We start from the raw sequence: 13,853 nt of genomic DNA on the forward strand, positions 1-13,853 counted from the left end.
GAAAACTTTATCCAATTGTGTAACCTATATGTTTAATGTCCAATAGTGAACATAGAACTAGACCAAATTTCAGTTTCGGTGGTTTTTATTCAAGCATTAGTGTTTTCACTTCATATTCTCAAAATTCCAAAGACTGGTGAAAAATCCCTAAAACACCCCATCATCAGTATTCAAATTCGAAAAAGTAGTGAAAAAACAATAGAAAGCTGCCATTGTCAATAAAAACATTGTTAAGGGTTTGAATACCTAAAAGAATGGATATAGTTAAACCAACCTTAGTTAAAATACCCTGGGTTTGGATGAGCAGTAACTTGAAAAGGTTGTAAACACAAGGAACGGATTTTTTTTTAAAGTCATGATCATGCAAAAATAATTTTTTAAAGTAAGAAATTCACGTGAACAGAAACTTGAAAATGTCATAAGAACACAAAAATAATTTTCAAAAAGTCAGAAACATGCAAACATTTTTTTCTAAGATAACAAACAAGTGAACAGAAAGTTGAAAAGGCCAAAAACATACGAAAAGAATTTTCAGTCAGATGCATGCATACGGAATTTTCAATATGTAAAAAAATGTGAACAGACATTTGAAAGCCAGATGCATGCTAATATAATTTTGAAAAGTTAAAAACATGCCATCATTATTTTAAAAACGTCAGAAGCCTATGAATAAAAACTTGAAAAGCTCGAAAAACAAGAATTTTCAAAAAGTCAGAAATACGTGAAAAGAAGCTTGAAAAGATCGTAAATGCACGAACAGAATTTTGAAATTCAAAAACAAGCGGACAGGAATTTTCAAGAAGTCAGAAATATATGAAAAGAAGATTGAAAAGTCAGAAACACGCGAGCAGAATTTTCGAAAAGTCAGAAATATGTACAGAATTTTCAAGATTCCTGAAACAATCAAATGTGTATGAGAAACTTAAAAAAAGGCAGAATCACACGAACATAATTTTCAAAAACTCAAAAACATACGTCCTGAAAAATTCAAAACAAAAAAGTTCAAGTCCTGAAGCAAAAAAAGGGGTCGTAAAATTTTTGTATACAAATAAGAAAGTTTCAATTCCAAATTTTTTATTTTGAAAATGTATTTTTTCGGGGGAGGGGTTTTATTTTGGAGAGAAAACTGAAAAAGATGATAATCTAAATAAATGGGGTGTGCCTCAGGGGTTTAGTTTTAGAATCGTTTCGAAGGCTTCATTTATGTACTCATTATGTTTAAATATACCTCTTTACTCTCCCCCTGAAGGCCCAAGTTTCAATTAATCTATGAATTTAACTGAAAATTCATTCCCCGTCCTCCTTCCAAAATCTTCATCTCGATAACTTAAATTGAACCTTGGATATAATTTATTGATTTTTATAATATGCATAGCCGCTTTACGTGTGGGGGGGATGAAAATCTCCATTTTTTATGTTAATCAATAAATATGGGGGATATAAATCCCCATTTCTATGGATTTTAATCAATGAATATACAAGTCAAGTACAAGTTCATTTACTTTTTAGTCAAAATGACCTTGGCAAGGTGTCTAGGAACGGGTTCTGGCATAGGACATTTTAAGGGTTCTACTAAAGATTCCTGAAAAAAAATCAAATATTTAAATTTTTACCCGAATATCATTACCTCATTAATGAACCAAATTTACTACGTCATTTGATATACTAGAAAGCTCTGGAAAGTGCTTAGAGGTATAAGGCCTTCAGTAATTACATATCTTATATATATATATATATATATATATATATATATATATATATATATATATATATATATATATATATATATATATATATATATATATATATATGTATATATATATATATATATATATATATATATATATATATATATATATATTGGTTTGGAATTTCCTATCTCCTCTCCTTACTTCTTTTTTATTAGTCTATCTTGTCATACGGCATATTCAAATTCCAGAAGTCATTTACTTTGCAGTCAGATATAGATTTCGACGTTTTATATTGTTTTTTTCTTATTTTATGCTTTTAGGTTTTTTTCATCCACACACCTTTCTTAAAAATTGTGTTTTTATTGACTGTGTAGACGAAATTACAGTAGGAGAGCGGGGACCTGTCAAGTTCGGTTCAGACCGTGGACTCAGCCCTGAGAAAATCTCAAGTTTTCTGAATTTTGAGTCAGATTACTCGATATGTTTACTCATCAATTTTACCAATCTTGAACATTTGGACTTGTTCCATGATCAATTGCGGTGTATAAATGCCGCTTTAGAAATTACCTCAACAGCGAGTACAGAAATTTAAGACCGAACTACTATATAAAAAAATACAGCCTCTTTACACAGAAAATAAGGGTTCATTTGCACGTGGCTAAATTTTTCTATTGAGACCCTGACTGGCTTCCATAAAAAATACTAAGGGACCGAGACCCGCTTGTAGGAGCAAATCTTATAAAGTGTATTTGAGTGTATACCCTCCCCTCAGAAAATCCCATTATCATGGAAATGTAATCCCCCATACCCTGATTCACAAGCACAAAAAAAATGTTTTGTGTTATTTTTCTAGACTTAGTTTGTATTGACGCTCATTTTATTTTTTTTTTTTTTTAATCCGTGAAAGGCCCTGAACAATAGAAAGAAAAACAACCGTACTTTACAAACAATCTCAATCAAAATAACAGTATTTTAGGTAAAAGTTTTGCTGATTGACACAATTACAGCGCAATACCCTGATTCACACAAGAAAAAACCTTTTTTGCAATTGTTATTTATATAGTTTGTATTGACGATATTTTTTTTCTAGTTAATCCGTGAATTGATGCCCCTGAACTATGGAAAAAGAAAAAAACATATTTTACTTATAATTCAAACCAAATTAATAGTATTTTTAGTGGAAATTCTCGCTAAGATCGCTCCCAAAGCTCAATTAACCTGCAAGGTTCAATTGATATGCAAGGTGGCTAATCAATAAAGAATCGTTGCATACAAGTTTGATAAAATTAGGAGAACAAATATAATGTAATATATAACCCGGGTCAAGGTCGTGTTTAAGGACAGCAATAACGTAATTCATAATCACTCTGCAGGCAACCTGCATTTAGACATTTTTTCGGTTCTTGAGTATCTGATTTCAGTAAGCAACGTTTAAGTGTGCCGAAAGGAAGGAAGACCATCAAGGGTGCCAGAAGGAAGAATAAAATTTTCCCTGGGTCATGATCTACCTGGACCGTTTTTTTTTCAGACCAGAAAATGTTCGAATGCCGATTTTCAAATAAAAAATATAGTGGCAATTTCGAAAGAGTGTGTACACGTATTCAACTATAGCTCTTTCAAAAATAGTAGATTTGCTGGAGATTACTTTGAATAGGATTATTTGGTTTCTGGTTATATGAGGTATCTTACTGTTTACACGGAAGGATTTTAGCAGTGTATATAATTTACATTCCTAAAATTAAGATTTCGAAAAATGTTATTGCTTAAAATAGTTCTTGATTTAGTTGTCATACATAATGTAATCGAATTGGTAACGAGATTCCTGTTTCCTTGAGAATTTTACCATTTCTTATTTTATTTGTGGGTATAGGAAAATATACAGTGCCATAATTCGAATATTCCATAGCAAAACATGCAGCGCCATCAGTTATTTCATTATTTGACCAAAGTTCTGGCAATTAGATAATTACTAATAATCAAGAATTTGTATCTTCCTTTGAATAATATTTGGAAAAATTACTTTTTTTTAAACAATAATAAATTCAGCTAGGATTCCGAGGACGAATGTACAGAAGATATTATTACCGTTCGCATGTGAATTTTATCATGTCTATTCTTAATTGTTTTTTTAGAAATATGATAACCTTTTATAAGTCTTCTAGCAAAATTTGCAACACCACCAATTTAGCTTTTTCAAAGCAGAAATTGCAGCGTTATCAAGTAATTCGTGATTTCTCCCAAATGTTGGTAATTTGATAATTACCGCGGAACATTCTCGTATTTTTATTTCAGGTGGACAGCATGCTCAGTTTGCACACAAATTTTAACGAATAACTGCTGGGTTTCCGCTGAACTTCAGTGTTAAATTCATTTTTCCACTATCAAATAGTGCTTGCTTTAGTCTAGTATAGCTCGGAACGTACAAACCATTATGTTTCTCCTGGGCGTAGCTTTGAGAAAAATCAGGGATGGGGGGTAGTTGTGCTTAAAAAAAAAATCGAAAATAGATATCAAGGCCTATATTTGTACTAGTTTTCATAATTCTCGCTATATCAAATGCTAACCTAAGTTTACAGCCATGTCCTACAAAGTTTCGACCCTTTCTATAGCATATAAGAGGACTTTTAAGTATTTTTCTAGTGTATTTTTGTTTATAAAATTTTTAATAGTGTTAAACAATTTCAGTTTTTGGTGCTATTCAACCTGGTTCATTGGTTGCAATGATGGGAGCAAGTGGAGCGGGAAAGTCGACATTAATGAGCGTACTTGCTCACAGAGCACCAAGTAAGATTATTTAGTCATTTTTTTTTCTATACATTATTTATTATTGTTAAACTTTATTATTAGTTATTTCTTAGTTATTATTGATACATACTCTATTCTTTTTTTCTTGAGGCATAACAATCATTCCTGTCTCCCCTATAGCTATGAAATGTCAAGCTGTTTCTCATTCCGTTACCTTGAAAATTTATGGAGGTAAATTAGAGTACACGTGTAGCGTACATATATATATATATATATATATATATATATATATATATATATATATATATATATATATATATATATATATATATATATATATATAAATATATTTATATTTATATATATATATATATATATATATATATATATATATATATATATATATATATATATATATATATATATATATATATATATATATATATATATATATGGGTGAAAGACCATAAAGAGAGGGAGGGCGATATATGTGCACCTAATCTCTAAACTAAGAAAGCAACACATTTTTCTTTTGTAATGTGATTAAATAAAAAGATTTTGTAATTTTTGAGTTGTAATTGAATGTCAGTTTTATTTTGGGTACATTACTAGTTCATTATTGGTTTCATTTCAATTAAGTTTAATATCTGTTTCTTTTAACTTTTGTTTTATTGTTCATCATAATTTCTGTTGGGTATTTTGCTCTGCTCAAGATGTAGCTCTGCCCTTTACCTTTGTTAATAAAAAAACTTGTACTTTTTATGTAATCTCTGTTCGTTCTAATTCATTACTGAATAAATCTATATATACATAAAAATAAGTTGTCTGTGTGTGTGTGTGTGTGTGTGTGTGTGTGTGTGTGTGTGTGTGTGTGTGTGTGTGTGTGTGTGTGTGTGTGTGTGTGTGTGTGTGTGTGTGTGTGTGTGTGTGTGTGTGTGTGTGTGTGTGTGTGTGTGTGTGTGTGTGTGTGTGTGTGTGTGTGTGTGTGTGTGTGTGTGTGTGTGTGTGTGTGTGTGTGTGTGTGTGTGTGTGTGTGTGTGTGTGTGTGTGTGTGTCGATTGACATCATGTTTGTGTGTCGACTGACGTCTTGTTTGTCGATTGACGTCATTTTAAGGATTGAGCTGTATGCGTCATGAAGTTGTTTGTCGACTGACGTCATGTTTGTCAGCTGATGAAATTACATACCGAGACACCGGGACACAAATGACGACCGGGACACAGGGAATATAAATGACGACCGGGAACCTTAAAGAGGAATTACAGACTGGGACACCCGGACACAAATCACGACCGGGACATAGGGAATATAAATGACGACCGGGACACAGGGACACAACTACAACGGGGACGCCGGGGGCACAGGCGGGATATATAAATTACGACCGGACACAGGGATTGTTCGAATAGAAATTACAGACCGGGACACCGGGATACAAATGACGACCGGGACACCGGGAATATAAATGACGACTGGGACACTCAAAGAGAAATTACAAACTGGGACACCGGGACACAAATGACGACCGGGACACAGAGAATATAAATGACGACTGGGACACAGGGACACATCATTAGAATAATGAGGTATAGATCTGAATACGGATTGTTTTTCCCATGGACAATTATATGTTGTATGTTCAAGAGTCAGTAAACCTGACAATCTATTTATATGCATAGACAATGGGAAAGCGAAGAATGTTGTATATTCCCATGTTTTACGTAGTTAAAAACATATATATATATATATATATATATATATATATATATATATATATATATATATATATATATATATATATATATCTATTCACAGGTGGGACACAGGGACACAACTACAATGGCGCGTAACTAATATGGCGCGTAACGACTTACGCGCGGGGGGGGGGGCTTGGGGGGCGCGAAGCTGCTAGGTGTTGGGGTGGCGCGAAGAGCCACCCCAACAGCTAGTTAAAAATAAAAATGACAGAAGAAGAACTAAAAAAATGCCTTGATGATAATGACTGATTAATTTTTAATTGTATTTTAATTAATTATTGTTGTGAAATAGTTGAATTTAATCATTGATTTTGTTTTAATTTAGTCTGATATCTGTTTCTCATTACTTTTACTTCATTTGTCACTATAACTTTTGTTAATTATTTTGCTCTGTTCAAGATTCTGTTCGCTCTTCACTTTTGTTACTTTTTTTATTTAATATCTGTGTTACTAGTGATAGAAGCAGTATTATCACTAACACAAATAGCAGCAATAATGTTAAATTATTGCTTTTGGTCAGGTGAACATCCCTCAAATTAAGCCCTGGAAGTTTCATCTTAATACAATCAGCCGTTGCTATTATATTTTCGATATGACTTTTTAATAACCTGTATATTCATAGTTTTAATTTGAATCAACTTCCCCTTGGAACTCTTCCTAGAATTTTCATTTCAATACTTTTAGCCTTACAAGCAGTTGCAATAGAAGTTTTAGTTAGAGTAGTATTAGTAGTAGTAGTAAAAGTAGCAGTGTTATTAGTAGTAGCAGTAGCAGTGTTAGTAGTGTTAGTAGTAACGTGCATATAACGTCCTTCTGGTCAATTGAAAATCCCCTTGCATTAGAAGTAGCAGTAACAGCAGTAGTAGTAGTCCTGATAGCAGTAGTAGCACTTACATGTTGCCTTTTGGTCAGTTGAAAATCCCCCTCATGACGCACCGAAAGTTTCATCTTGATACGGTAAGCCGTTGCAAAAATATTACCGACACGCCCTTACGACAACCAGCATGCGCATAGTACATTTTAATTTAGTTAAACTTTTTGTTCAACATTTCCTCAGAAGTTCATTTCAATGTCCTCAGCCTTGGTATTACTTGCTACAGAAGCAGTAGTTTTAGTTTTAGTAGTAGTAGTGGGAGCAGTAGTAGTGGTAGCGGTAGTCATAGTAGTAGCTGTAATAGTAGTAATAATAATAGTAATAGCGAGCGAATCTTGCGTTTTAGGTCGATTGACCACATCCCTTATCATTTCATAAAACTCCCAAATTAATATACTCTTGTCATTCCTGAGTTACGCCCTCTCAACAACCCATTTGCATATAATTTGTTTTTATTTAGTTCGACACTCCCGTCAAAATTTTCTGAAAGATTCACCTGAATGCTCTTCGTCTAGACGAATCACATAAATTACAATCCCTCCCTGAGGACCTTTCATTTATGCCATAGTAGCTGGAGCCCTTCAGGAAACTCGATGCAGAGCTCTCTTATCTGCCAAACTTACGAAATCTAACAATGGTGTTGCGGTCATTTTTGATAATTTCCCACAAATTCTTAGATTAAATGCCTTAACGGCTGGGCCAATCTGGCAAAGGAGCTGCTAGATGCACTTGCTTGATGATGCCGTCCTTAGTTCTTCTGAGGACATGGCCCAGCCAATGGTTTCTTCTCTATTTGAAAATCATTTTAATCAATGTTACTGCAGCGCTCGTGCGCATCAGCATTTGTTATTATGTCGCAGTATCGAATCCTCAGGATCTTTTGTAAACAGCGGTCTTCAAAGACTTTCATATTTTGGAGACGTAGTGCCTCATTGGCTCAAGTCCCAACTGCATAGAAGACAACAGATCGAACAGCCACTTTATAGACACAAATTGTTGTCTTCAAACTGATTTGCCGTTGATCCCACCAAAGGTAGCGGAGCTGAGAGAAGATGGCATATTTTTGTTGATCCTGTTCTGTACGTTAAGGTAACATCATCCACGAGAATATATTAGTGAGCCGGAGCTATCAACTTTTGTTCAAATCTTGTCCGTGAAGCACAGGCTAATAGTCCGACTGTATATTTCGGTCCATGACTTTAGTTTTCGCCGTGTTCATCTTCAAGTTTGATCTAGTCTGATCACCCTTAACAAATCCTTCCAGACCCTTTGCTCCTTCTAGCGTATTTTAGTAGAACACACAAGTATTCACCCAGTGTTTTATCGTTAGATTTGTCTAGTAGTAAACATGAAGAATAAGTTTTTGAGCTCTGCAACTATCACAGAATGTTTATTCTTGTTTAAAATATCTTTGTGATAAAAGTCTAACTGGTTCCTAAATACCGACCAATCCTTAAGCTATGTTTATATACCAGAAATGGTTGAAATGGCTAGGCCTAACTTACTAATAGTGCAAAACTCGACCTTATGTGAATCTGCGTTCTCATGTTTGTTTCTTTTTATTAGATACTTTTTCATACCCCAAAAGTGATACTGAGACAAAAATAATAAATATTTAAAATTAACTCCACCTAAGAGTCCAATTTTTAATAAACCAACACAGCAAAATTCTCTCACCTACTACTACTACTAATAACTCACTGCGCCACCAAGCTGCCAGAGGCCAACACAGCTACGCACGCTCCTCCTCCGACCTGATCTATTCAAAGCCTCCCTCTTTACACCCTCCCAGGAAATTCCCATTTCCTTTAAATCTTTATTTGTGACATCCTCCCAGCCAAGACAAGGATGACCTGCTTTCCGTGTAGCCCCAGACGGTTGGCCTAAAAGGACAATCTTCGGCAATCTGTCATCCTTCATCCGCAGAACGTGGCCTAGCCATCTCAACCTTTCTTTCATTATGTTCCTAGAAAGTGGGATTGAATCACATTTTTCGTACAACCTACTGTTTGAAATACGGTCAGTCACCCGGGTACCCAGAACAATCCGTAGACAATTTCTCTGGAAAATATCTAGTAAATTTTCATCTGCTTTTCGGAGCGCCCATGCTTCAGAGCCATATTTGACCACCATCATCACTGTAGCTTCTAATATTCTAATCTTGGTTTGCGGACTTATCTTTTTATTCTTCCAAACTTTTTTTTAACTTAGAAAAAACACTCTGAGCCTTGGATATTCTACTTTTAACATCTTCACTGCTCTCACCGTCTTTACTAATAATACTACCAAGGTAAGTGAAGCTGCCAACCTGATCAAACTTTTCGTTACCCAATGTCACCTTTTCGTCTTCACTTATTCCTAGCCTTAGTGACTTAGTCTTCTTCACATTAATTTTCAAGCCTATTCTAGCACCCTGAACTCGCAAAACTTCTAAAAATTCATTTTGCTCAAACTTTCATCGTATATGCTTAAATCATCAGCATAATCTAAGTCCAGGAACTTTTTTCCTCCCCATTTGATTCCGTGGTCTCCAATTCTCTCACCGTTCGTCAAAATCTGTAACAACATAAAATCCCTTTAAATCTAAAAAAAAAAAAGATAATCTCCACCATCTACATTTTAATTCAAATATCTTGCGTGCGTCTTTTCTTTATATCTTACTACAGTATTAAACCTAAAAAAAAAAATACCTGGCGCTTCCTTTTCAATCGGTGTGCCAAAAATTTACTTCAATTTTGTCTAAAAATGCGAAAAAATATCTTTGATTTTCGATTTGTTTTTGGATTTGACGCAATGAGTTGTACACTGTCTTGGCCCATTCTACAATTCTGCTGTCCTAGCAAAGATTATGCTTGGATTCTTAGGGTGTCTTATTATGTTGGTTTCATATAATTATGCTCTATCTGGCAAAACTGACTGTAATTACAGCCTTTGTAACTGTTACCAAGCATGTAGCTAGAGGGGGAGGGGAATGTTCCCTAGAAGTCTCATTATCCCTAAATAAATTTCTCAAAAGTGAGAATAAGGCGCAGTTACAACTAAATATTGTAAAACTGCCCCTTCCCCTCGAAGCTGTTTACCACCCATAGAAAAAAAAATTGTCAGTTGGCTGTTATCGTAATTTCATTCCAACGATACATTGAATTCATTATTCATAAAGTATAGCGACGATTAGTGCTTAGACGAGTGTGAGTGTTGTTTTTTATCGTTAAGCTAATCATTAACATTTCTTATGTCCATGCTCTACGTTAGTCATATCCCCCTGAAATGTCAGTCCGACTCGTAAAAACGTAATAAAAGATGATAATAAAAACATTTTTGATTATTTTTTGTAACCCCGCCCCCGAAAGAAAATCCTTTTGTAACCAACACACACACACAAATAATCTTTGATACGGCCCTTGGTTAATCAAAAAATACGATTGAAAGTTAAGAGCACATTCATAATTTCATTTTATCAATACAAAAATAATTACAATGATGTTGTATAGCCTCTTCTAGTTTTCTTTTTTCTAGCATTTTTAGTTTGGCTTATAAAATAAAACAAGAGCAATAAATTCGAAAAAAAAAGTAAATTAAAAGCAAATTTGCTTTTAAGTTTTCTTTCTACTGACCGATTCGGGGTCAAATAAGGCAAACAAAGAGTAGAAGGTCTATTAATTTTTTCACTGGAGCATAAGAATGGGAGGTCATCCAAAATCAAAATCCATTATATACGTTGTATTGGCTTGAGTTAAATTACAGCAAGATTAATATTAAACTGAGGCATGAATTAAGTTAGAGTCTAGGGCTTTGAACTTAGTCGCTTAGGTATGCAGAAAGATGGAAATATTTCGGGTCCATGGTTTCACCGAAGTCCCACTAACTTTTTCTGTTATCTCTTTAATTCCTATATAGCTCTTTTCAAACTTGTGCTCTTTTTTTTCAGAAGGCGTAATGGTAGATGGGGAAATAAGAGTCAACGGTCGCCAAGTTGGCCCATCAATGCGAGATCTTAGCGGCTTTGTCTATCAAGATGACCTGTTCGTTGGATCCCTGACTTGTAGAGAACACCTGGAATTTATGGTAAGAATGTTAACAGCATTTTTTTAAAATTTGTTCTCTATTTTTGATATCCCTGCCCATAGAAATTTGATGTTCATATTGACCCTGCTAAAACTTGTCTTTCCGCTCAAAGTTAGGTGACTCGGGCGGTACTTAAGTTTCTTGTGCCATTGTTAGCTTCGTAATGAGTCTTAATTCACCCTTACAATTTGCTTGGTAGTCGAGTAGAAAAAGCAACAAATCGGGTCGACCTCAGATTGAGTGATTCTATGCAGAAAACTTCTGTATGTTTTCAATTTAGTGTTATAAAAGTTGTCTCAATAATCTCATAAAATCTCTATCTGTGCTGTAAGCTCTTTATAGACAAAGTTTGCAAAAGTGGGTTTTTCGTAATTATCTAGGTCTCTATTGCTGCAATTGTATTAACATTTATTATAAAACATAAAACCTTGGACTTGCAACAAATTATGTTTTAAACACTTATTCGTGGGCTCAGCCATTTTTTAGATAGAAGTGGAGGTCGCACAGCGTTTAGCCATGCATTTTGTAATGCAAGGTCAGTTGTGAATCTCAGTGAATGATGCCTTGTATAAACCTATTAAAACAATAAGATATCACTCCTGACGAATTGTATACATTACTTAATTGTTAAAATTCTGGATTTAATTATATTATACATAAACCTCATATATTTATTTGATAGTAACTGCCTATATCGGACAAATAAGAACTCATTGAATGAAGTAATCATTTACTTTCTTAATTTCATATAGACTAATTAGTAGTAGATCTTTCGAAGAAAAATAATTAGTAACTTTCGTTGGTGGAACATTGCTTAAATTTTATTTTATTTTAAGGTTACGTCACTCTCACTGAACGCGTAGCGTATAGGAGCGATACATATGTAGGTGTATCAAACAGTTCGTGGTAATGAACTGTAGTAAGGAGCGACCCGGCTCAATAGTAACCGAAACTCTAAAAACCGGAAATTTGATACAATAGTTACATCAAAAGAATCGAATTTTAATGTTGATTTCAAATATATAAGTTTCATCAAGTTTAGTCTTACCATCAAAAGTTACGAGCCTGAGAAAATTTGCCTTATTTTAGCAAATAGGGAGAAACACCCCCTAAAAGTCGTAGAATCTTAAAAAAAATCACACAATAAGTTTCAGCGTATCCGATAGCCTTACTGTAGAAGTTTCAAGCTCCTATGTACAAAATGTAGAATTTTGTATTTTTTGCCAGAAGACAGATCACGGATGCGTTTTCATTTGATTTTTTTTTGTTGTTTTTTTCCCCAGGGGTGATCTTATCGACTAAGTGGTCCTAGAACGTCGTGAGAGACTCATTCTAATGGAAATTAGAAGTTCTAGTTCCCTTTTTAAGCGACCAAAAAAATCGAAGGGCACCTATGCCCCCTCCCACCCTCACTTTTTTCCCAACGTCACCGGATCAAATTTTTTTGATAACTATTCTGTCCAGCATAGTCGAAAAACCTAATAAATATGTCTTTGGGGACGACTTAATCCTCCACAGTTCCCGGGGGAGGGGCTGCAAGTTACAAAACTTTGACCATTGTTTACATTTAGTAGGCTAATGGCTATCGGGAAGTATACAGACGTTTTAGGGGAAGTTTTCCGAGTTGGGGTGGGGATGGGTTTATATTGGAGTATCTTTCCAAGGAGGAATTTATCATGAGGGAATAGAATTTCCACGAAGGGGGCACAGGGTTTTCTAGTATTATTAAAAAAAACAATGAGAAAATAAATAAAAAAAAGTTTTTCTTTCAACTGGAAGTAGGAGTAGCATTAAAACTTAAAACAAATAGTACGCCAAAGTATTTTTAGTAATTTCAATTATCATTCTACGGCCTTTGTGATTCAGAGGTCATTCTTAAAGAATTGGGATGAAATTCATTTTAGTGTAGAGAGCAAGGTATTGACGAGGCGGTGAAACCCCTCATATACGTAATAAAAATATATAAATATAGAAGTTCGTTACTTTAGTTAATTCGTAAGTTACGTTAATTTATTTCTGATAAAAACGTTCGTAAAAAAATAAAAGTTCTAGTTGTATTTTTAAGTAACCAAAAATCGGAGGGCAACTAGGCCTCCTCTCCCAGCCCTTTTTTCAAAATCGTCCGATCAATACTATGATAAAGCCATTTAGCCAAAAAAATATCAATATGCAAATTTCGTTTTAAATATTCATGTGCGGTTAGTCAAAATCAAAACATGTATTAATTCAAAAACGTTAAACGAACAGAAATTATTCCGTATATGAAAGGGGTTGTCCACTCCTCAACACCTCGTTCTTTACGCTAAAGTTTTTTTTCTTTTTTTAAAGTAGAGTTGTGAGAAAGAGTCAAACTTAAGTGTATTAAATAAAAAAACTAGTTTTTTAACTGAAAGTAAGGAGTGAAATTAAAAATTAAAACGAACAGAAATTACTTCCTATATGAAAGGGGCTGCTTCCTCATCAACGCCCCACTCTTTACACTAAAGTTTGACTCTTTCTCTCAACTATTCTTTTTAAAACGGTAAAAAATTTTAGCGTAAACAGCGGGGCGATGATGAGTAAGCAGCCCCTTTCATATAAGAAGTAATTTCTGTTCGTTTTAAGTTTTAATGTCGCTCCTTACTTTCAGTTAAAAAAAATTGTTTTTTTATTTAATTTTTGAACGTTTTTGAATCAATGCATGTTTTGATTTTGGCTCTCCTCAGAGGAATAATTAAAACG

At 34.1% G+C, this 13,853-nt stretch overlaps 1 protein-coding gene across 3 annotated transcripts in view; it reads left to right on the forward strand.

The window, feature by feature from the left end:
- Positions 1-13,853, forward strand: part of LOC136030025 (protein scarlet-like) — a 213,933-nt gene that overhangs the window by 129,559 nt on the left and 70,521 nt on the right. For 2 of the 3 annotated variants that reach the window (XM_065708641.1, XM_065708657.1), the window contains exons 3-4: positions 4,377-4,475; positions 10,996-11,132. The exons of the other annotated variant lie outside the window; for it this stretch is intronic. In XM_065708641.1, the coding sequence (XP_065564713.1) occupies positions 4,377-4,475; positions 10,996-11,132 (236 nt within the window). The remainder of the gene's footprint in view (positions 1-4,376; positions 4,476-10,995; positions 11,133-13,853) is intronic. 3 annotated transcript variants of the gene reach the window in all.

Source organism: Artemia franciscana, chromosome 1 (assembly GCF_032884065.1).
Source record: "Artemia franciscana chromosome 1, ASM3288406v1, whole genome shotgun sequence".
Taxonomy (NCBI): domain Eukaryota; kingdom Metazoa; phylum Arthropoda; class Branchiopoda; order Anostraca; family Artemiidae; genus Artemia; species Artemia franciscana.